General features: G+C 44.3%; 2 protein-coding genes across 2 annotated transcripts in view; one reads left to right on the top strand and one right to left on the bottom strand.

Moving 5' to 3' along the window:
* Window positions 1–2,695: 2,695 nt before the first annotated feature.
* Window positions 2,696–16,554, top strand: T265_13167 (hypothetical protein; the record flags this gene model as incomplete). The annotated part of the gene is made up of 9 exons (XM_009167537.1): window positions 2,696–2,807; window positions 2,839–2,909; window positions 2,947–3,139; window positions 4,989–5,213; window positions 6,015–6,205; window positions 8,935–9,170; window positions 10,629–10,829; window positions 12,356–12,665; window positions 16,133–16,554. Coding segments are annotated over 9 exons (1,905 nt in total), but the record flags the coding sequence as incomplete, so codon positions are not given.
* Window positions 8,822–23,258, bottom strand: part of T265_03087 (hypothetical protein) — a gene marked incomplete at both ends in the record, with an annotated part of 115,624 nt that continues 101,187 nt past the window's right edge. The window contains one exon of the mRNA XM_009167492.1: window positions 8,822–9,151. Within this exon, the coding sequence (XP_009165756.1) occupies window positions 8,822–9,151 (330 nt within the window). The remainder of the gene's footprint in view (window positions 9,152–23,258) is intronic.

The raw sequence follows: 23,258 nt of genomic DNA, 5'->3' as shown, positions 1-23,258 counted from the left end.
ATTGGGAAGGCCAGAGCAGCTTTTGCGAACCTACGTCACCTGTGGCGTAGGCGTGACATCAGTTTCTCTGTCAAGGGTCGAGTTTACAATGCTGCGGTGCGCTCCCTATTACTATATGGATCAGAAACCTGGCCACTGCGCACCGAGGACGTCAAAAGACTTTCATTGTTTGACCATCGATGTCTCCGGAGCATTGCCCGAATCTGGTGGGAACACCGGATCAGCAATTCTGAAGTACGTCGAATGGTATCCGGGAGAAATAACTCACCCTCGATAGATGAACTAATCACACTGCACAGGTTGCGCTTGCTTGACCACGTGCTGCGTATGCCAGTCGACCGACTTCCTCGAAGGGCTCTTTTCGCCCAACCATGTGAAGGTTGGAAGAGAGCCAGAGGCGGTCAAACAATGACTTGGCAGTGAAGTATGAAAGCCATTACCAGCAAACTCAGCTGCGCTGGTAATTGCCGTCTTCCTGGATGGGGACCCCGAGAAGGGCCACATCAATGGCTAGAGACGTTGTCAGATATGGCCCAGTCGCGCCCTCAATGGCACTCGTGCATCAAAGCTACTGCCTTCAATGCATAGCTCCTTTTCCAACCCCCCACTTGACAGCCCTCTGACAGGGCTGGATTTATGCACCAATTTACCAGCTCGCGCGTGCAATGCGCAGCTACTTACCCCCCAATCATCGGTGAACGAAACTGTGGCAGCTACAACCAGTGTACGACGAGTACGCGGTTCTTGCAGCTGACAGTGATGATGATGGTGATGAGACGAAAACGGAAGGTGTGGCGTACACTGGTGTTCAAATAGCCTGTGACGAAGACCTTGTCCATCTGGAATATGTAAATGACATCGTTCTCATCTTCGAAGAGGAGGAGAAGGTACAAGTGTTTTTGGATGAACTGACCACAGCCATTCCGTCCTTTGGTATGCGCTTTGCACCCACAAAGTGTGTGAGACTTGGCCTGTTCGAGCAGCGGAGCTGAGACGTCTTCATGTGTTCGGCAATCGTTCCATCAGAACCATAGCTCACGTGGGTTGGTGCCGGCGAATCCGTAACGAGGCAAGTGGAAGGCATGTTTTCGGTTGTGCAACGGGTACTTCCATTGAAGAATGCGTCCAGTAACAGAAGCTGCGTTGGTTTGGACATGTGGTGCGTATACCTAACCATCGTTTGCCACCCGTTATTTGGTAGGATTTTTTTTTCACGCAGGAAGATGCAATTCAGCTCAGCAGACAACGAAGAGGCTCTCCAGTTCCATACCCTTTGATTGAGCCTTTTTTTGCGCATCCAACCAACTAGGACCTCGCGTTGTCGCCCCAGCTATGCGACAGGCTTTCATTGTCCTCCTTGCAAAAACTTACTTTCAAAACGGCTCGTTGTCGATTTTCCTAAGCTAACCCCCCCTAGCTATAGGTATAAGACGATGGGTGTATGAAGAGATGACCTTATCGCGGTGTGATGGTCTGTGGTTTGTGTGACTGTGAGACAACGGTTGTCGAAAACCTGAAGATGTCTTAGTTTCGGTAATTGAACAGGCCAGCAACAAAACAGCCCGTACTTTAGCCTGATACATACTTCCCTTGAGATTCAGGAATGGGATCTCTAGGGTGTCCGCGCACGTCCGTTCCGCACGTGACTTGAATCCTGACTGTAGTGTGCCAGTACTGTCAAACTTGATTGGATGGTTTGATTCAAACGCGTGAAGTGCAGTGGCTGAATTGCGTTCTAGTTTTTTTGAACTCTATCGGGTTTCTTGGAGGAAAATGTGCCTGTCGTTTATCCTCCGCTATCCGTACATACAGTTGCCTAGCTGTCGAGCCTACGTATTTTGCCGGACATTCTGCACAGGGAACTTGGTAGATGCAGTTTGTATGGTGTTTCAGTTCGATTGGGTCCTTAGCCCTTACAAGGTGTCGTTGGAACGTGTTGTCGCTGCATTTGACTCGTATTCAATTGATTGTAGAAATTCTTGGGAAGTCGGTCACGGTAACCGAAACTCTGGCTTACAACAACCCATTTCGCTGTCTTGTCTTTGTAATTAAAAAACCCATATTATACACCACATGACGTTCAATCTTTTTAACACTTACCAAGCCGATTTCGGCCCGGAACTCTTGAGGTTTGACCCTGTTTTGACGCCTTTGTCTATGTATTTTACATGGGTTTCCTAACAGTGTAGTCCACTTCCCCCTAATTGCATGGTTACATGATAAAGACAAACCATTCTTAGAACAAACGAACTTTAAGGAAGAGAACTTGGGCCCAGGACTTCTCACCTACCGGCTACTGTGGATGTTTGCAACGAAGGAAGAACATTCATTCCGTCCTCTTGGCTTATGAGTATCGAGGAGGGTTTTTTCTCGGGTTTTTTGAGATAGACTTCGTGTGACGAGTTCGTCAGTTTATTTTGATTTATTTCAATATTTACAAATGAATCGGTTGGTACGAAGACCACTTGGTTTTTAAGGTCTGGTGACCTTTTGTTAGCCGATTCCATGCAGCACACACCTGCTTTATCGTGCATTATTGGATATGCCTCACATATTGTCTTATGCATTTCTTTTCCAGCTGGTCAGCTTTTGCATGCGCTTTTATCAAGACAGTGAATGCTGGTAATAAAACAATTTCTTTTATTCAGATGGCGGAAACAAAGTCTTTCGCTGATATAGTGAGTTCTTGTGTTAGTCACGCACTACTCCTGAGGGTCTCCGCGCTGAGTTGCAACAAGCTTGTACACAGCTTCAGTGGAAGGTACCCACCGCCATACAAGCGCTATCCATCCCGCCCGCACTTGAAGGTTAGTCTGATGTAGCTGTCTTACGTTTCAGGTCGCAACCTGGTAGCCTTGGCTGAGACTGGATCAGGTAAAACTGGCGCGTATGCTCTTCCCATTGTTCAGGTACATTATCTGCCATATTAGGATAAAGTTTTATTAGAAACTCCTGGACAACCCATATCATTACTTCGCCCTCGTGTTGGCACCGACTAGAGAATTGGCTGCTCAAGTTCAAGCTCAGTTTTCCGCTTTGGGAAAAGCTGTCGGTTTGCGCGCCATTCTTCTGGTCGGAGGGGTCCCCATTACACAGCAGGCGGATCAGATGCGTCTCGCGCCCCCACATGTTCTCATTGGTGAGTTTCCGGGCCCGCCTTGAAATTTTTATTGTCAAAATTTGATAAAACACTCACGTTTCACTTCGAAACAAAAACACTCAATGCAACAGTGTCACTAAAAGTGTTATTAAGAAAACTTAGGTTCAAATATTAGTAGTGGTAGTCCTAGTGAAAACTGTTTCCAATTTCGTGCTATTTATTCATATCAAGTCGAAGTTATCTACAACAGAACGATAGAAAGGTCGTTATACAACATTAGTTCTGCACGACTCGTGATATTTCCCCGACTTCGTAGTTAGCATTTCTCTCTCAAGGCATACTTTTCCAGCTGGTTTGTTAGTGGTGTTCCATCATATAGAGTTCACGCTGGTCATTCACAGCAGCGCCTATTAGAATGATGGGCCAATTTGAAGGACAGTTCACCGAACCATGCGGAAGCTGGAAACGGGTCCGGGTAAGCCACTCAATGAACTGGTGGTAAGTATGAAACTCAGTGCCAGCAAACTCAGTCGCACTGGGTGCTGTTGTCTCCCTGGATAGGGATACATAGACAAGATGCCAATGGCTGGAAGTGTTGACGGACATGGCCCAGTGGCGCTCAGTGGTGAGTGTATATTCAAGCTTTCACATTCAGTGCGTAGCTTCCCTTCCCGATCTCCCCAATAAAATATCTGCTGCCACCTCGGATTCACGGTCCAGAAATACCAGCTACTGCATTCAATGTGTAGCTGTAACTACTATACCACATACGGTATAAAACCGCTGCTACTGCTGCTGAAAACGGAACACAATATGAAGCATCCTTGATCTGTACGCAACTTGTATTCTTACAAGTTTCCGCCTTCCAACAGATTTCGAGCCATCCTCGCATTGACAGGCCGAAAAAATCCTACGTGTTCGGTAAAAACAGGGTGGTTCCTGGGTCGTCTGTCAAGATATCTGGCTATTCTACACACGTCACTAGAGTTCAGACACAATAATTTGGTGTTTCTTACGTTTAATCCAGGACAGAAAATATCCCGATGCAGCCCAGGCTGACACCTAACACGAGCGAAACTCGAGTCTGCTGTTCCTCCCCTTTAGCATGTGCCAGAACGGGAAGAAAACCGTCCAAATGTGAACATTTTTATTTTTGTATCGAACCTGAATTCGGCTTGCTTCATTATTGGTAAACGTTCTTCTTCGGTTCAAGCCCTGGTTGTACTTTCATCGAATGAACCTTCAATTTTTATCGTGGCTTCTTCCCGCCATTTGTATGTGCTGCGTAGAGCGAGTGTTCGCCTGTTTTGTCCCATATCATCGGCGAAAGATTTGATAAACCATAAACCACGCAGGGAAATCTGTGTGAATTGAAATCCAGTTGAAGTCTGTGTGCATATACCAAAACCTAAAACGGTTAAGTGATATTTGGGATAACTTGTTTATTCACTCACAGTCAGGCCCACAACTAATTCACCGGCCAAACGTATGTAACCATGTCCTACCTAGAGAATTCAGGCTTTGGATATATTTGGTCCATCAACACTGTTAAGCCGGTAGTCAAGTAATCGCATGACTGACCAATGTATGCCCTAACAGTCTTCTTGCAATGGGCCACATATTTCCCAACCAGTATCTCCAATACGATATAAGATCGATATCCTCAGTATTATCCTTCCAATACTTACTACTACTATTATTACTATCAGGGTTCGTTGAATGTGGGGTCACCCTGGACTAACTGGATAGTTCTGCCAATACTTTACCTTTGCCAGTTTTATTTTTGATTTTCATGTGCATTACTCACAATTACACAGAAATCGGTTTTTCCTTTGTTCTCACGTTCGACACCTTACTGTTCTCCGTTTTCTTTGTTCAATCTCAACAGCTACTCCAGGACGTTTGGTCGATCACCTGAAGAAGACCAAGGGATTTGATGAAATCAAATTCGCTAACCTACATTTCCTTGTGATTGATGAAGCGGATCGAATGTTGGGTTCCGACTTTGATACAGTACTGGAGAAGATCCTGTGCATGTTACCACGTACACGCCAGACATTTTTATTCTCTGCCACTATGACGGACAAGGTGAGCACCATGCGGGATCACACCAGTACCCATCTTCTATTTATGTTCGATCGAATGGCCACAGGCCCCACCACACACAGCTGATTGTTTGCTGTACCGTGACGCTAATGAAATGGAGATTTAGAATAGAATAAGCTCAATTGATGTGGACGATACGGAGGTTTTCTTAGTTTGCCCCAGATTGTGCGTCCACCCCGCCATTTGTATGTGCTGCGTAGAGCGAGTGTTCGCCTGTTTTGTCCCATATCATCGGCGAAAGATTTGATAAACCATAAACCACGCAGGGAAATCTGTGTGAATTGAAATCCAGTTGAAGTCTGTGTGCATATACCAAAACCTAAAACGGTTAAGTGATATTTGGGATAACTTGTTTATTCACTCACAGTCAGGCCCACAACTAATTCACCGGCCAAACGTATGTAACCATGTCCTACCTAGAGAATTCAGGCTTTGGATATATTTGGTCCATCAACACTGTTAAGCCGGTAGTCAAGTAATCGCATGACTGACCAATGTATGCCCTAACAGTCTTCTTGCAATGGGCCACATATTTCCCAACCAGTATCTCCAATACGATATAAGATCGATATCCTCAGTATTATCCTTCCAATACTTACTACTACTATTATTACTATCAGGGTTCGTTGAATGTGGGGTCACCCTGGACTAACTGGATAGTTCTGCCAATACTTTACCTTTGCCAGTTTTATTTTTGATTTTCATGTGCATTACTCACAATTACACAGAAATCGGTTTTTCCTTTGTTCTCACGTTCGACACCTTACTGTTCTCCGTTTTCTTTGTTCAATCTCAACAGCTACTCCAGGACGTTTGGTCGATCACCTGAAGAAGACCAAGGGATTTGATGAAATCAAATTCGCTAACCTACATTTCCTTGTGATTGATGAAGCGGATCGAATGTTGGGTTCCGACTTTGATACAGTACTGGAGAAGATCCTGTGCATGTTACCACGTACACGCCAGACATTTTTATTCTCTGCCACTATGACGGACAAGGTGAGCACCATGCGGGATCACACCAGTACCCATCTTCTATTTATGTTCGATCGAATGGCCACAGGCCCCACCACACACAGCTGATTGTTTGCTGTACCGTGACGCTAATGAAATGGAGATTTAGAATAGAATAAGCTCAATTGATGTGGACGATACGGAGGTTTTCTTAGTTTGCCCCAGATTGTGCGTCCACTTCAACTCCCTGAAGAAACGCTTATTCCAGTTTCATGTTCATGCGAACGATGGACGGTCTATGCGCATCTTTTATTGGAAAGTGTATACGCAGTTCACTAGTGCCACGAGTCTTCGATTTATGATGTATTATTATGATGTATTTATCTTATGATATATAGCTCAATCCTTTTTGTTTGGTTTACAATGTATTTCTCGAACTGTGCGGTCCCCTTGGGTTTAGGCCCTAGCATTTTCTGAAACTGTTCGAGATAGTTCAGTGGTTAAGATGTGAGCTTAGTGATGGGAAGGTCCGTGGTTCGAATGCAACCCCGGCGTCTTGACTGTTTCTGTTTAAGCTTTGTAACCTGGCAGTATCTCAGCCCTCGTGCTTCCTTCGGGTGGCTGCTAGATACCAGAGAAATGTTGCATCTGAATGGTTGTCTCCTCGGGATTGTTAATGTCCGAACTGCACACTGCTCAACCCGAACAAATACTTGATCTTTGTTACGTTCACATCACTCGTACGAAAAGTCTTTTTTACGGCACAATTATTTCGGTGGGCCAACAATCGGAGCGCTGGGTCCGAGTTTCTCTCTTATTAGGGCTAATCAAAGATATCTCTTTGGATATCCTTCTGAAGTTTGAATTCCGGACGTCTATCATGCTGGCTTCCGTAAAAGACCATTGATCTAGTGCTCCTTTTGAGGCTTGTCAGGACCAATACAGACAGTTTTGACCATTCAAATTTCCTGTCTCCAACATTGATAGTATTACCGCCCAAGCGGTCAGTTCAAGTCGCTGGTGCCTAAGTCCATAGCTGTGTATGATATTGCTATCGAGTTTTCAGGCTCGTGATGACCTTATCCGGTACGGACCAGCCAACTTGGTTAAATTTTTCCGAACAATCCTGAATTTTTGGGAGGCTGTTTTGTCTTGTCTGTCCACCGTCCGTGCCAGATTGGGTGTCATCGTAAGAGCACCTTGTTTATGTAGGCTAGAATTCCCTTCCATTCGAACTCGCACAACGATACCCCTGTCCGAATGGTTTTGTTGATTGCTGTGTGCAGATACACCGGATGGTAGCTTACATCTACCGAATGAATATTCCGCGTGGTGACTCGAAAAATGGACTACCGCGCAATAATATCGCGTTCTATGTTTCGTGTTGAAACTAGACACGGTGACTGAAGTGGTTGACTTCGTCTTGAGACTGCAGAGGCGTCAACAACGATGAATCTGCTGTTTATCAGGGCCTGCGCTGCCATGCTTTTACCGGTGTTTGGTTCAGTTTTGGATACATGTGTTGTGCGATAAAACGCCTTGGATACCACAAATTTGTTTTAGCGCACTCGTTTTTGAGAGCCATGGTTTTTAACTTCTCCTCTTAATTTTCCAGTAAAGTTACGCCGAATCAGTTAGCATACGGAAATCCATCTTCAGTATCGCTTCGATGTATCCCTAGAATCAGTTATTTTATTTTATTCATGTTGTGGGGTTTGTAGGATGTGTATTGTTCACATTCACGTCACTCTCGTTTGAGCAGTCGTCCTACTATCTTGGCGTAATTATTCTGGTGAATCCACACCAAAGGGGGGGGGGAGAAGCACTGGACTCGAGTTCCGCTCTTAGTGTGCAATGCATATCCAATGGCCGTGCCGGAGTTTAAACTCAAGACACCTGACATGCAAGGCGAACGCGATACCACTATTCCACCGGCGCGCATTGAACGCATCTGAATCCTCATGTCTGAACGGGCGAACGTGTTCACGCTTGAGCGATGTGATCTTACTTTATTCGCTTTCTGTGTATGGCTTCGGTGTCATCACTTTCTCATCCAAAAATCTACGTCTTACTTTGTAATAACGTACATAGCCTACTACGTCAGCGATATTCGTAGACAGCTGAACCGAACCATATCCTCTTCTTTACCACTGCGGTAAAACCATCTCCCCCATCGGTGGTGTTTAACCTGACTAAATGTACCGCCTGAAAAATAAGATTTTTGCACTATTTTTGGCACTATCCGCTGAGTTAGTAAAATAACCTATAGCTTTCTTCCCGCAATTTAGTTTCACATTACATTAGTGCTACCTTTAATGATTACTGCTTTGCCGTCGTCTTCGAATGGATAGCGTGATTTTCATAGGTGAGACAGCTATCTGGTTTCATCATACATGAATATGTTTGGTTTCTTTTGCTCCTCACACTTTGTCTAAATATACTGGACCAGGCCTCCACAGCTGCAGCCGATACTCTGTCGTATCTCCACGGAGCCATTTGAACGTGTGACTTTGTTTTGCTGGAGCATATCCACCCAACCATTGTTTGTTTTGTTCTTTTGGCTCAGTTTAGTAACGGCCTTATTTGCCGTCTCTATTGCTCGTAGTCTGAAAGATTCCTGCGACTAAGTCAATCATCTGTTCCAAAGCATTCTGGTCCAGCTCAGTATGTGAACGTGCGCGTCGGTTTGTCCTTGTCTGAATAGGATGTTAATCCCCCCGCTTCCTGATTTTCTGTTATCCTGAAGTTAACTAACTGCCTTGTATCGTGTCCAGGTGGGGAAGCTCCAACGTGCCTCTGTTCGTGATCCTGTGTTTGTATCCACACGTAAGAGCAAGTTCCAAATGGTAGCCAATCTGCGTCAGTTTGTACTTTTGGTCCCACAAGCGGAGCTGGATAGCTATTTGGTCTATCTACTTCGTGTGGCCCTTTGTCCGGAGATGGAAGCGCTCGGCCTAGAAGCGATTCGGTTGGAGTCCGACGTGGCCGAATCTGAAGAGGACAAGCCCAAGTAACTGAACACCATTGTTCAACTTGCCGTCTCTTATCATAGCATAGCGAGACAGATAGCTTATCGGTTATTTCACATCGTCCAAATTTTGTTAATTACAAGAAGCTAAGTCCTTACTCACTAGAGTCCCTACGCACTCGGAGTTTTGCCTATTCAAGGGGATATTACGGAAATTTAAAAGGTAGCGAGTGAATTTGCACGGAGCCGTAAGGTTTATACTATGTTAACGTGTTGTTTATATATTGTGGTAATGGCTGAATGAGGAGGCAGATAAATTTTGTTCACGTCAGTTTGAGTAGTTTTGATATTTTAAAACAGCTTGTTTCTGTAAACTATGTGGCCGCATCACTCGTGCCTAGTCCAATCACTCCATTCTTTTTGATAACACGTTTGAACTTTGGTTTGGCTTAGTTTGAACTAAGCCATTCGGTCAGTTACTCTTGTGGTCGGTATATTGATAGCAGCTCCTCTGTTCTCGTTTTGGATGCGGCCTCCTACTGTGTGTTCGCTCAAGGGACACCAAAGTAACACTTCTGATTTCACGAGTGTCAAGGTTACATGCCTTCCGTGCACCTGACCCATCGACGAAGAATGAATTTTCATATACCGCTACTTTCACTTGGCATTTTATTGGCCCGAGGTGAACTTTATTCATACTGGTCTTTTGTCTATGATGACTTCCAGCTATTTGGACCTTCCAAATCTTTCTAAGCTTCCGGACACCAAAGCTTCACTCGTATATGTATGCCTAGAAAGGAGAACATTCGCTGTCATCGCCTAATGTTGTGGTCGTACAGGTGAGGGAAATACCTAAATAACAACTACCTATTCATAACCATCATCCCACCACGACCTGGCTTCCCTTCAGTCCTGATCGCAGTCGGTTTGAGGATTTGCATGTGTTTACCTCCCAAACTGAAACAGGACGGGGAATTACAATCAGGATAACAACCAAGCATTCAATAGAAGCACGAGGCACTTAAGAGGAATCACCAGAATAATTTATTCTCGTAAAATGACCGCACAGTTTTGTCACGTTCATTTTGATGTTTTTGAGCCGATTTCCTGACAAGGTATCCCAGTGAATTCCAGGTTTATTTTCCTATGGTACCCTCTGTTGGGTACACATCCATAAGGTATGGATTTATGGTTAAAATATGAGTGAGAATGTTGTATTGTCACGGTCTGTTTACTCTTGGTGTGTTGCGCGAACACAGTGTTATCAGGTGTATATGCTGGTCCGAGATCCTTCGTTGCACGGTTCAATCAATACTCTTGAGGCTAAGTCTGAGCTGTAATCACTTGGTTCCTGTTTATTGTAATTGTTTGCCTTCGAGGCTCAGATATGCCGCGTCCAATTTGTGTGTAGAATTTCCACTGTTTTTTATACACTTTTGTGAAATGATTGCATCTGATCTGATGCCAAGTTTCTTAGAGCACGTTTCTTCGGCACTTCAGATCCGTGATGCCAACGTCTGTCATTGTGTTCACTAGAACACGTGCGGCAAGTAACCGTCTCAGCCTGTTACTTCGCCAGTTTATCCGCCAGCCTGTCATCGCTCTGAACGGTGATATGCCTCAGGCCCAACGACTCGGAGCGTTGTACAAATTCAAACAAACAAACGGTGCTGTGCTTGTTGCGACGGATGTTGCTAGCCGGTGAGTTCGTATAAATAAGCTCCTTAACTGAATTATATGTATACTTAATCACGTCTTGCATGCACAATTCTACTTTAATAACTTCGAAGGTTTTTCCTCCTCGCTTCTGACCATGGAAATTCAGGTTTCTCAGTTGTAGTCTCACGTTTTTTTTTTGGACTTGAGTCTGCGCCTATGTACATGTGCGTAGAGGTCGAACCTACTAGGAAATTTGCAGGGTTGGAAAGTGCAATTGAGACTCTCTACATAAACCTGAATTTTCTTGCCTCAACCTCTTGTCCTGTGAACTTTTTCTGCTAATCTCGGTGGAGCGCTGAGAATACTGGTCTTTTATTTCTAGACAGGAATGCATTATTTCACGACACAGCACTGAATGGCGTTTATCTGAATGTTGGGTGCACTTATTGTTGTATAGTATTAGGATCATCTATGTTCATACACCGAGCCATTCGCATTGATGCACTTATGAAGGTGACATAGTTATCACGACTCTGGGAGGTAATTTAAGGGATCCAGACAGACACTGCGAGTTTCATTATCCAGGCAAATAACCTGTGTATACACCTAGAAGGGGATACCTCTGGCGGGTGTTGGAGGACTGAACTTGTGTTCCGGGTACCAGTTTGCTCATGTCTTTTACTTATGAACCTTATAAACGAGCCCCATGATCGAATTCGACCGTTCTCCTCATGTTTAGTCGCTATTGCTGATGCACTTTATTATTCCTCTGGTTTGTGCACCAACTGGCCAGTAGTGGGCGTTTCGATGCAAACCTCCCGTAAATCTGCGCGGATATTTGTCAGCCGTGATTTGTCCACTATTCTCTTGTGATGCGAGACGTGAGAGCCTGTGCTTTACGCCACCTTATGAATGTCTGTATACTTTTAGTGTCTTCTGTCATAGTGGAGCAACGATAGTTAGCATCATTTTGCTGCTGATGGATTCCGTCTGCTGAAACAATCCATGGTTCTGCCGAAATCTCACTACCACATCTTGGGATGATCGGGGGTTTTCAAAAAGCGGACACTTGGGCGGACGTTCTGTGTTCAGTCGTTGCTTAAGTTTTTCACCTGAGGATCGACCAACAGAGGCATTAAATGATGGGTCCTCAGTATCCCTAGATTTACATGCGCTGCAATGAAGGAACGCTGATAGCGGTTATTCATCACAGGTCTCTGAACCCTGCTTTCAACACTCCATAGTGTTCAGTTTAAATTTCAAAGTTGTGCCTTTGCCCGAATGTGTACAAATGACCACATAATGTAGACGGACTAATTCGTTGTCAAACCCCGTGTGACCTTGGGTACAACTTGTGTTTGCTCCGGGTCGGATTTTGACTTTTTCTTGAATTTGTTGGCCTTTCACTGTTGTCAGACGTTTTGCACAGTTGTACTACTTCAACGGTACTTCAGACTATTTCCTTCAAGGAGGCACTACTGCTTGTGAATTTATTTGTACGAAAGGATTTATTCCACCATCGATTCACTTGAAAACCCGGTTTCTTTTCGCTGTGTCCTATCAAACAGGGGATTAGACATTCCTCAGGTCGGATTGGTTGTCAACTATGACGTCCCATTGGACGCGAAGACATATATGCACCGTGTGGGACGTACCGCTCGTGCTGGTCGCATGGGGTGTGCGCTCACTCTGCTTACACAATACTCCGTGGTGTTCTTTCTGAAGGAGATCGAATCCCATCTTATTTCTGCTCTGGGCAATCAATCACAAAAGGTACCGTCTTTAATCGAAACAGGCAGCGCTGCTGATCAGGCCTTAGAGGCCGCGGTGGGTGAACTGGACGCGCAGGTCAAGGAGGCAGGGGCACAAGCGAATCAGGTTGGTACCGTATCCCGGAGATGTCAGTTTACAAGTTCACTTACGCATAGCCGTGCCATTACTAGGTGGTCCTCAATTTTTCTTTCGTCAGGTTATGATATCTGAAGAAGTCACGTATTACCAGTCGCATCGTGGGCATAAATGAAATACTCAGCAGACTTTCTCAGGCTGCTCCTTCTAATGCCCTTGTTGCTTTATCATCAGGAAGCCAGGAATCAGAGCTGGCAACTGTATTGCGTTCTTATATTATATTGTGTTACCATATTCTGCGTCATTGGATCTGACAAATCCCTAAGTTTGCTTGGTTTGAGAAAGCTGAATGTTCTAAACTCCTTTGCGTCTATTGTTGACCTCCATTAAGCTCATCCTGTAGCAGTCAAGAGTGCTTACTGTCAAATCGCTTTACGCTGTATACACCGCCGTGTCACAGGTTCCCGAAGTGCGTTGTTGTTTGCAGCCACTATACTATACTAATACTACTATATGCAGCACTGTACTTCTCTAGTTTGTGTGGATTTCAAGTTCGCCGATGCATTCAACTTCGCATGGCTCCACGTGGACTGTTTGGAACAGGTCTAGGCATTGTTCAGTCCATTTATTATTGCGCTTTAGTTGGTAAGATATCCTGATATTACCCCCTGGGGTTTTCACAATCTCCCGAAACCTATTTGAGTTGGCAATATGTATAGGGATTTGGTGGTCCTCAAGCAATGTAGAAAGTTGGGCCTAATTCACAAGAAGCAGTTTTGGCATTCCACTATGACTTGTTTAATGATAGCGCTCAGCTGATCCCGTTCGCCCATCACACACGGGACTCAGCAGTAGAAGAAGTGTTAGTGGGTGCTGTAAACTAAATTATTTGGTAATTAACGAAACCAGTTTTTTTGTTTTGCCTGCTTGTGGACATTGCAGTCAAAGTCACATCGGACTTGAACTTGGAGATGGGCATCCGATGAGCACTGCAAGCGAGAGTTCCCTTACATTTGGCATGAGGCTGTGCGATCCCTTCTGCTTTCCAACTCTTTTTTTGCAACTTCTACCTGAAGCATGATAGATTTGTAGCCAGTCACATACTAGCATGATGCGTGTACGTACGTTCGTCATATAGGGGTGAAATTCCCGACCACTCGCTACGGTATCTCTAGCAAAGACTACTGCATGCTGCCGCGAAAGGTGTTATCTAATGGTATTCACCACATTCTCACCTTTTTGAGGGTGTTTCTGATTGTTGTTTGACTGAGTTATTGCTGATTTGTTGATTGAGTATGCTATCAGTACTTCATTTCTAACCCAGAAACTGTCCCAGGCAGTTGGGGTAAGAAGCGCACCTTGCTTAGAATGGCTGAGTAGTTTCAGATTTCTGGGCTAAGTTGCTGATGCTCTTGCTGACTGATCTGCATAACAATTTTTGGGTGCGAAAGCAACAGTTTCTTTTAAACATCATTCACCGAAAATATAGACCAGCATGTAATATCGTCAAAGCACATCTTTGGGCTGGTGGAGGTGAATGGTGTTAAATCGGGTATTCTTCATTGTCGTAGAATAAAATTGTCATCATCAGATAGAGATACCCTACTAGGCTCACGGGTCCTAGACCGGTCACGAAGTTGGCGTGCATCTGTTCTTCAGACCTATCCTCCTTTACTTGGGTAGGTCCTTTGGTACAAGTGTATGGCCGTTGCCAAAGATAATCTGCGAAACGTGAGACCTGGTCGGTTCCACGGTAACTCAAAATTGTTACGCGACTGATTAGTTTGTTGCGACGGCATTTTCCGGACCGATATAAAGCAAATGTCGGTGTAGAATTTTCCATACCTAGGTTATGTATGAGACTGGCAATTGGAAGCATGTGAAGAAAATCCAGCGCTAGTTTGCCCTTCATTTTCAAAAGCTACCGAGCTAGTTCAATGTTGCTGTATTTCCGAAGCAACATGAGTGCTGAGGCGGATCAGAAATTTGTGTGCGCTAATCTGGGGTTGGGGCCCGATAATGGACTATCCGGATGAGGTCAGGTTCGAAGTCCATGATTCGAACCACGGACCTCGACCTCCCCTGTCTAGGCTTGGGCAACCTGACAGTATCCTAGCCCTCGTGCTTCCTTCGCGTGGCATGGCAGCTAGGCACAGAAAGCTGAGTGATTATCTTTTATTATCTTTTTATCCGGGTGAGAAGACAGGATTCTTGACTCCTGCAATAAACTTAATCATTGCCATACCCCTTGAGATTTGTTCATACACTTCAAAAATGGATGCAAGCGCATCATCATCCGTTGATCACACTTGTGGCTGGGAATTTTTTCATATATATTTCTGCGTGCAGCTTCTCTAGGCGCTAGGAGATGATTTCATTCAGTCTGCCATCATTGCGATCGCTGATATGCAAATCCGTCCAACTGCCTGCGAAATGATCGTTTCCGTCTCAAGCGAGAATATAGCTGCAATCTGCTAGCATCTGGAATTCGTTACTCCAGTTACAATTTGTCAGGAATTGACAGTTCCGTGAATAACATCTTTCGGATCATGTTTAGATATCATCAACAGTTCAGTTCAAAATAACTCATGCGTACAGGGGAAGGTGGTTGAAGCTGAGGATTATCCTCTTCCGATAATAAAGGAAAAAACAAAGAAGTGGTTTGAACAGCTTGAGGAGAAACGTAAACAGCCATGCATGACCCAGCGGTTCCATGGTGTGGCATTTCGCTACGGTTCCTGTCCGCTTTTAGAATTCATGTTTTGCCCTGAAGTTGTTGAAAAAAGCCTCTTACCTGTGTAAGGTTCTGGTTTTGTTTTGGATTAAATCTCCGATTGGGCAATATCTCTAATTGAGAGACGTTTCAGGCACTGCCGAATGACGTCCCTCCTAAAAAGACAACTGTATTAGGGATATTAATACTCTCCTGACTCACCGCAGCGTTGGCTCCCGACTCTCTTATAATTCATTTTCGCGTTAGTTCGTGTTGAAATCTTTATTCTGAGCCACCAGATTTGACACTTTTTCAGATAAGGCAGCGTATTTCGCCACAGCAATAGCACTTCGCACCTCTCGTGAAATAGAACTGCTCTAAGAAGAAGCTCTTATTGGTGTGAAAAAACGTATTCAACCAGATTACATTCTCTTGACAACTTCTTGGAACACTGAATTGCGCTTTTCAGGACCCGTGAGTTTTACTGCCTGCATAGTCTGGCACCCGAAAAGCGGAAAAGTTGAAACGAAGAGACTATGTCCATCGGACGAGCACTAGGCAACATGAAATTTGTGTTGTCCCGTAGGCAGACTTCGTCTGTTCTTTTTCTGTGACTTACGAAATACTGATAATCAACGAAAGAGTTATCACCGCTTGTTCACACTTGTATTTTTTGATTTCAGGGGCACAAACGCACCCTGATTTCGTCTTAATGATTTGCTTGCGTTTCTTCAAAGAATGTCAGCAATACTCTATCTCTTGTAAATTCTATCTTTTCTCATAGGCTATGAATGTACTTCAGAAGCGCACCAAGCAGGGAAAACATGTGTCCGCTGGTGACCTGCGAACACCATGCACAACCGATCTACCCACGAAACCTGGTTTGAAGCGAACTGCGTGGGCGTCCGAAGCACCCCTGGCTAAACGGAATGAAATCCTAGAAGTAATGAAATCGGTTTCGGTTGAGCAATCCTCCTCCGGAGATTTGGAAACGGAGTTGGTCAGTGAATTTCTGGCTACACAAAGCGAGTCCAAAAAATCGAACAAGCGCAGTGGGAGAAGACCAAAGAAGGTAGTTCGGGACGCACGCCTTGCTTCAGGGGGAAAACGGACGAAAATTAAAGTACATAGAAAGGGACGAAAAACTTGATTTTCTTCCCTTGTCTGCTTGTACATAAAACCGATTTCTTTGAATCAAACCAGGCAAAGTGTTTCGTTCATCTATTATCGGGGAAAACTTTGAAATGGGCCAGGAAAATATAGAAACAGAAAGGACGTTTGGTAATCTGCTCATACCAACTTAATAACCCTAAGTGAAACAGGCCTTCCTCAGCGAAAGTGGAGCTATCTTGTAAACTATACACGGACTGTGGAGTCTCTTTGAAATGGGGGATAGCTGTATACGGTGTTTTCGGTGGGGGGGGGGCAGATATGGGACCAGAAAAATTTCGCTGAAAATAGTTCTTGTGTACACTGACGTGCCGATTGCGTGGGAAGGTATCTTTCCGATTTTTCACAGAAGACAGAGAAGGCAACGTATTAATAGTTACGTAAGCCATTTACACGATATTTACAATTCCTTACTGTTACCGTCCGGTCAACAAACATGCAAAGTATGGGGGCGGTAGCCGGTAACGTTTGTATGCACTATTTGATAGTTGATGAGGAATGAGGTCAACAGGCCATTGTAAAGCACAGACTTGCTATGAAAAATGGTGAGAATATCATCATTCTTGAAAGCAAAGGAGAATCACTTGGGAACCTTGGTGGATATCTGTTTCAGCAATCATCAGAGGGACGTGAATAACTAAGTCGCGGTTGGTTTGATTCACTGGAATGAAGTACCATACACTTTATGACTCCATGTTTGGTTGAGCCAACTTGCACTCACTAACGGCAACGGTGGTACAGAACACGATGGGGGGATGGCAGCAAAATAGCTCCATGAGGCATATCTAGTTCCTTTCAGTCGCTGTTCTATTTGGAACGTGTCACTCATTCGGATAGTACTACAGAATTAATAGACTAAATCCATGTTAGCCGTAGCTAGCGATCTTCTAGTGCAGAACATTATCTTGTGGTTGTCGAAAGCCACAAGCCAAAAGCTAGCTGAACGCATTTGTAAGCATTTAGTATTGTCTGGGTAGTCTACAACAGGCAATTAATCGTTGGTGATGGTCACAGAACTCGTAGGGACAATGAGAAATGCCGCTGGTAGATGTTTAAGAGTATCAGCCTTATCAATGATGTTGACATGGAACAAACAAACAAGCATTATTTTTGAAGAAAAGATCATATTTTCATACCAAGTGCCAAAGCAGCGCTGTGTGCGGAGCCGACTTTCGGTCTTGTCGTCTCTTGACTTCAAGCGGATACGGAACTTCGAGTGACGCGTAGGTTTGACAATCTCGAATATCAAAAGGAAGGATTTGGTTCGAAATTCTACGGCACTATTACACAAGAGTAGGCAAATATGTACAACAAACTCCAATTGTTCTCAAGTGCTCAGGCCTGTCACTGACCGTGACAGTGCAGTGTCAACGTCAGGACGCCAAACAACGGCGAGCGGAATGATGGCTCACTGGTTTGGGTTGAGGTCGTGCACTCCGACGACAGTCTCATGATTTCCATTGGCCGTGCAGTCACACGGAACTCATGAGAAAACAGGCCAAGACAACCTCTATAAGTGGGTACCAATGCACATGGATTAGAAGGTCAGATGCGCACAGACACATGTCAGTTTACAAGTGTTTGACGGGACAGTCTCTGCGGCAAGGTGAGTGGCGAGTACGGATGAGCGAAACAACTGGAGAATAAGCAAATGAATGGGGAATTATCACAAGGTCAAGTTAGATACAACAGAATCTTGTGGACATCCTCCTAATCTTTGAAGATGGACACAAATTACAAACACTTGAATAGACTGACGACCATTGTGCCTTCTTTTCACAAAACTTACGGTCTTGGTTTGGCTTCTGTAGTCTCTGAACATGTTCTTTGCGGGTCAAGGAATAATTTCCTACCTACCTCGGTAATTCTATTACCTGGGACAAGAGTATTTTCGAACCTTGAGTGACGTTCGCCTCTTTGGTGCCAGGAAAGTATATCACGGGGGTATACCATGAGTGAGGCTACGTCACGGGCTATTTCGGATGATTGTGAGACATGTTTTTTGCGGGTAGATGGTCTAAGATGTCCTCACATTTTCGGCCACCACTGTCTTGGAAAAGTTGTCAGGTGACGTCGACGAATTCCCAGTGAGATAGGAAGCGAGTGTTCGGTTTGCAGTTGTTGCTTCTTTTGTGTAAAACCCATCACCATCGACTGTGGTGGTTCGGCCGTGTGTTACAGAATGTGCCATGCCGTATCATCGTCGACTACTATTCTCTGTGTCTTCTTCAGAATGACACAAAGGTGAACAACTTAGTAAAAGGGTGTGAATGAGATGACGAGGTGTTTTGGTGCTTTGGTGTGGTCTGCCTTCCAGGATGGGGTCCATGTGACCCCCCCTTGTGGATGGCTGGAAACGTTGCAGGAAATGGCGTCTGACTGATGTTACTGGCGTTCACGCTCTCAGTTGCTTACCAGGTTGTCTGAGTGAAGGTTTGGAAAAATGTGCGATCCGCTCGCTATCCAATTCTCACCATAAGACTTCAACTGTAATTAGATAAGCATTGTGATCACCGTCAGTGTCAACACTAGTGTTTCTGTTTCTGAGGGCGATAATAGTGTTGGTGAGATCAGTAACTTTGTGTGGTTACCAATTGTCATCCACTCAATACCATTCAGACTGTCTCTGGAAGTTTTAAACGGTCCAATACTGATTTTTACCTTGGGACTCATCAGGTAGACCTAGTCTCCAATCTCCATGCGCATCGTTTCCTGCTTGAACATCAAATTCCGCTTGTGTTGTGAGAAACACTGATTAGTGAATTCGGTGTTGACCGGAGCCATGATTGGCTGATTGGCCATCCAGCAAATGCCATATGTAGCTGCTTTCGTCGACTACAAGATATGACTGGTGTTTTAGGTGAGCGTACTTGCCACACCTGCGATTAACTGAAAGTGACTGTCAATATTTGCTCCCCTGTTTTCAAGCTACTGGGAGAAACTAAGTAGCTGGGCTCTAACCACTGAACCGGATGATGCTTAAGGCATTTCGCAAGCGGTGGTCGATTGTGGTGAACTACCCCCTACCCACAAATTATTGAGCTTTTCTTCAAGTATCTACCACTAAGTGTTCATCAGTGAGTTAAGAGCTGGTCCCAAGTTTCGCATCTATTATCTCATCTGCATTTAAGTTCGCGCGGCTATTTTAAAGTGAATTCTAGCTTGACATTCGGGACAGGTCGCAAGGTGATTAAACGCGCGTTCTCATTAATGAGGCTTGCTCTGGACTTGGATTATGTTATGTACGGGAGCGAAGCATCATTACTGAACACTGGTGTTGTCCTGCCAATGACTTGTGCACTGCTTTATTCAAGCCTAGCCATAAAAACCTTGAGGATATTGAGTAAGAGAATGAAGAATGCGCTTCAAAACTGACATGAAGTACTGCTTGATATCGAAGTTTATCTCACCATCTCGCAGATGAACAGGGTTTAGAAGTCAGCAAGTCAATTGCTCCGTAAAATGCGAACTTTTATCTTATATTTTAGCTGTGATGCCAGCTTGAAAAACTCTGCATATCATTGTGACAAATTCGTTAATGAAGCAGCTTTTTCGGCTCTTTACATGGAGCGCAAAAGCCCTCGTTTCCGATCAGACTCAATGCATAGACAAATGGCTTCATACCAAATGGGAAATGTGTAAACTACTGAGGGTATTCTGCTCCTTACGATCACTGGCTTTGCATAAGTCAGGCGGAAAAAGTGCCAGTGAATTAACTGATCCCAATCATGTGTATTGTTGCTAAAACGTTCAATCGCAGCTTTTCTGAAGGACAAGTGAGTGCGCTTCACCGAACGCGAACAGCGCAAGGGTCTCACCTAAAAGCGATTATGTGTTATATTTTTCAGGGGGCCACAGTGAATTCGGAAGTTCTGGATGTAGTTCACATTTGCGGTGATCACAGCCGACACATTTGGTAAAATGAGACAACCTATGTCAAACTGTTTTGACCAAGACAGTCGTAGAATACTGACTTACTAAGCTTTTCAGTTTGATGTGCTTTCCAAATCGCTGTAAACTAGGAAGGTCATCTGTGATCAAATGTTAGGTTGACGTTTACTCGATATTTTCTCATTCGTTTGATATCTTGTTCATACATCCAGTGCATATTTCTTGACAGTTACTAAAATCTTATATCTTATAAAATCTCGAGCTACCTTCGAGAATAGATAATGGCCTGCTGTTCGGAGAACCTGAGTCACGTGGGTGTCGCTGGAGATTCACATATTTTCTGGGTCATTGGGTATCATGCCATCAATCTGGTTTGAAGACGGGATAGAGATGACGGGATCATATGAAGGGACACGTGCAAAATGTACCGAGTATCTTGGTAACGAACCTCAAAAGGGCTCACCTACCACAGTGGATTCTCTTGCAAAATGCAACAGTTGTTTTGGTATCTGGAAGAATTTACTAAAATTACAAACTCCAGTTCTCCCGGTACCTGGTTGGAGTCTTGTGGCTGCTGAAGGTCAGTTTGTGATCAGGTGCTTTACATGAGGGATTCTTGATCATACTTTATGTTTTTGGTAGTTGTAATGCATGATCTGCATGAACACTGAAATTCTGCAAAAGTCATGGTTTTGTCAGTGTTTGCACACGCGATTTCAGAGTAAATCACGTGAGATGAAAAAAGCGCATGGATTTTTGCCCACTGACAATCGTTTTCCAAAGCGGCATCTTCAAACGAAGCATTTGTGTGTGACTGCATTTTTCAGATTCTGACGGCTCGGTGCATGTCATTTTCGATGGATGACAGGCCGAATGTCATCAGTAATTTCGCCCCTTCATTAGTTTGTCCTAAGAAAACGTTCGGGTCACTTGCAAGGGTCCACTTAGCGTCGCCAAGCCAATTGCCTTTGCAAAACGATCGGTATTCCCTAGATGCGGGTTTTCAAAACTGCACAGACTCAAAAGTTGAAATACATTTGCCAGAATAATGATACTTTTGTATCTTATTTATTCATTATCTTTGATTGATTTGAACTGCTGATTCATCATTTGAACTGACGCCCAAGCGGTACATAGTAGGAAAACCACGATGCATCTATTATTTCACCTTCCTGAAGTTGTGTCGTGTTAAAATGGTAGCTTTATGTGGATCAGGGAGTGGTGTTATGAGTCTGTCTGTGAGCAGTTACAGCCGATTGCAAAATGCGCTGGTCCTTAGGATGTGATTAACACTACAGCTTTTTTGTTTACTGCTCCAAGAACCATCACTTCTTCTAATTAGAGAGTATGACAGCGTTTAACTGAAAACATGGTGTGCTAAAAAGGCGTTCTCTTGTTGATTCACTATTTCCTTTGGAGTGATTCCCTTTTAATTACATTCGAAATATAACAGGTGGTTAGGCGAAGTTAGAGCGGTTTTCTTCTCACAAAACTTTATATTTGGAATGGCTCGTTACCGTAGTCTATGGTTCTGTGGGGCGACAGCGGGTGGTTCTCAGAACCCTGCGCACATTAGGTAAGTCACGAGCAGTTTGCGTGGAGCTGAGTGTTATGTCACATTCAGGCTGCTGATGCCGATGTAAACCCGATGGATTAAGATTTGGGGGCAAATACTCAAATACTCTTTGAGAGCCATTATCCGGCCTGAGCAGGATGCCATAAAAGTGAGAACGCCATGAGTAGTTTTACTCCAGGGCGCTGGCCTCATCTGTCAAGTCCTTCAAGTTTCAGCGGGATATCGCACTTCTACCAAATAAATCAACGCGATGGTGTTTTCATGTGGATATCCATTATGGCGTCTTTAAGCGACAACAGTTAGTCAATATTCGGATAGCCAGTGATACTGTCATTCCCTAGTAACACAGTATGGCGAAGAAGATGGTGGTTAGGAAACGGAGCTTACGTTGATGAAATTACCGCCTCTTTTGCCATGGTTTCTAGTGAGTACCTTGGTGATCAACGAGCCCCATGGAACCCAGAAATGTGTATCCGCAAGCTGCGCCAGCCCATTTGATCGTGGCTGCAGTAAACATCATTCTCTCCGAATGGCGCGCCTGTGTTCTAGCTTTGAGAGGCAGCGTGTCTCCAACCTTATAAGTATATCTATCTGACAAGCTTCAGATATTACAAGGATAAGAAACAATGACAAGCGAGAAGTTTTTTTAAGTGGACCGTGAGAAAATTTCCATCAAAGCAGCAACAACTTTTTCGGGCTAACCGAGCTTCCTTCCGGTCTGGATAGCTTGTGTGCACCGGGATTACTGCATTTTCAGTTTTCCAAATTTTTTCCAATGCTCCAATGATATCCCTGTAGCATGGCTGATTTGTACAAAGGCAAACTTCTTGCTTCTTTCTAATCTATCACCCATTATTTACTGCGCACAGATGGCTCCATATGTGGTTCGTACATTTCGAAATTCCGCCAAAATGAGCATTTCGGACGGATATTGAGGGATTTTGGTGAAATCCGTGCTCTTCTCATCGGGGGGACGTCCAAGTGCAGGCTACCTACGGACGGATGGTCGACCGGTTGAGCTGACAGGGGCGCTAATTTTATGTCTTGCTAATGCCGTTTTACTCTACATCGATTCGAGCTCATCGTTCATGTTATATGGACTTAGACTGCTCATTTGGAGATCTATAGACTTCCCTAGGGACAAATACATTCAAGTCCTTTGACTATTTAGGTAACGTCACTGTCTAGCCCAGTGCGTATTTCATACGACATACTCATGAATCACATTGGTATATATATATATATATATATATATATATATATATATATATAT

The sequence above is a fragment of the Opisthorchis viverrini genome (genome assembly GCF_000715545.1).
Source record: "Opisthorchis viverrini unplaced genomic scaffold opera_v5_42, whole genome shotgun sequence".
Classification (NCBI taxonomy): domain Eukaryota; kingdom Metazoa; phylum Platyhelminthes; class Trematoda; order Opisthorchiida; family Opisthorchiidae; genus Opisthorchis; species Opisthorchis viverrini.
Note: the sequence above shows the minus strand (reverse complement) of the source record. Positions and strands in the feature narration are given on the sequence as shown.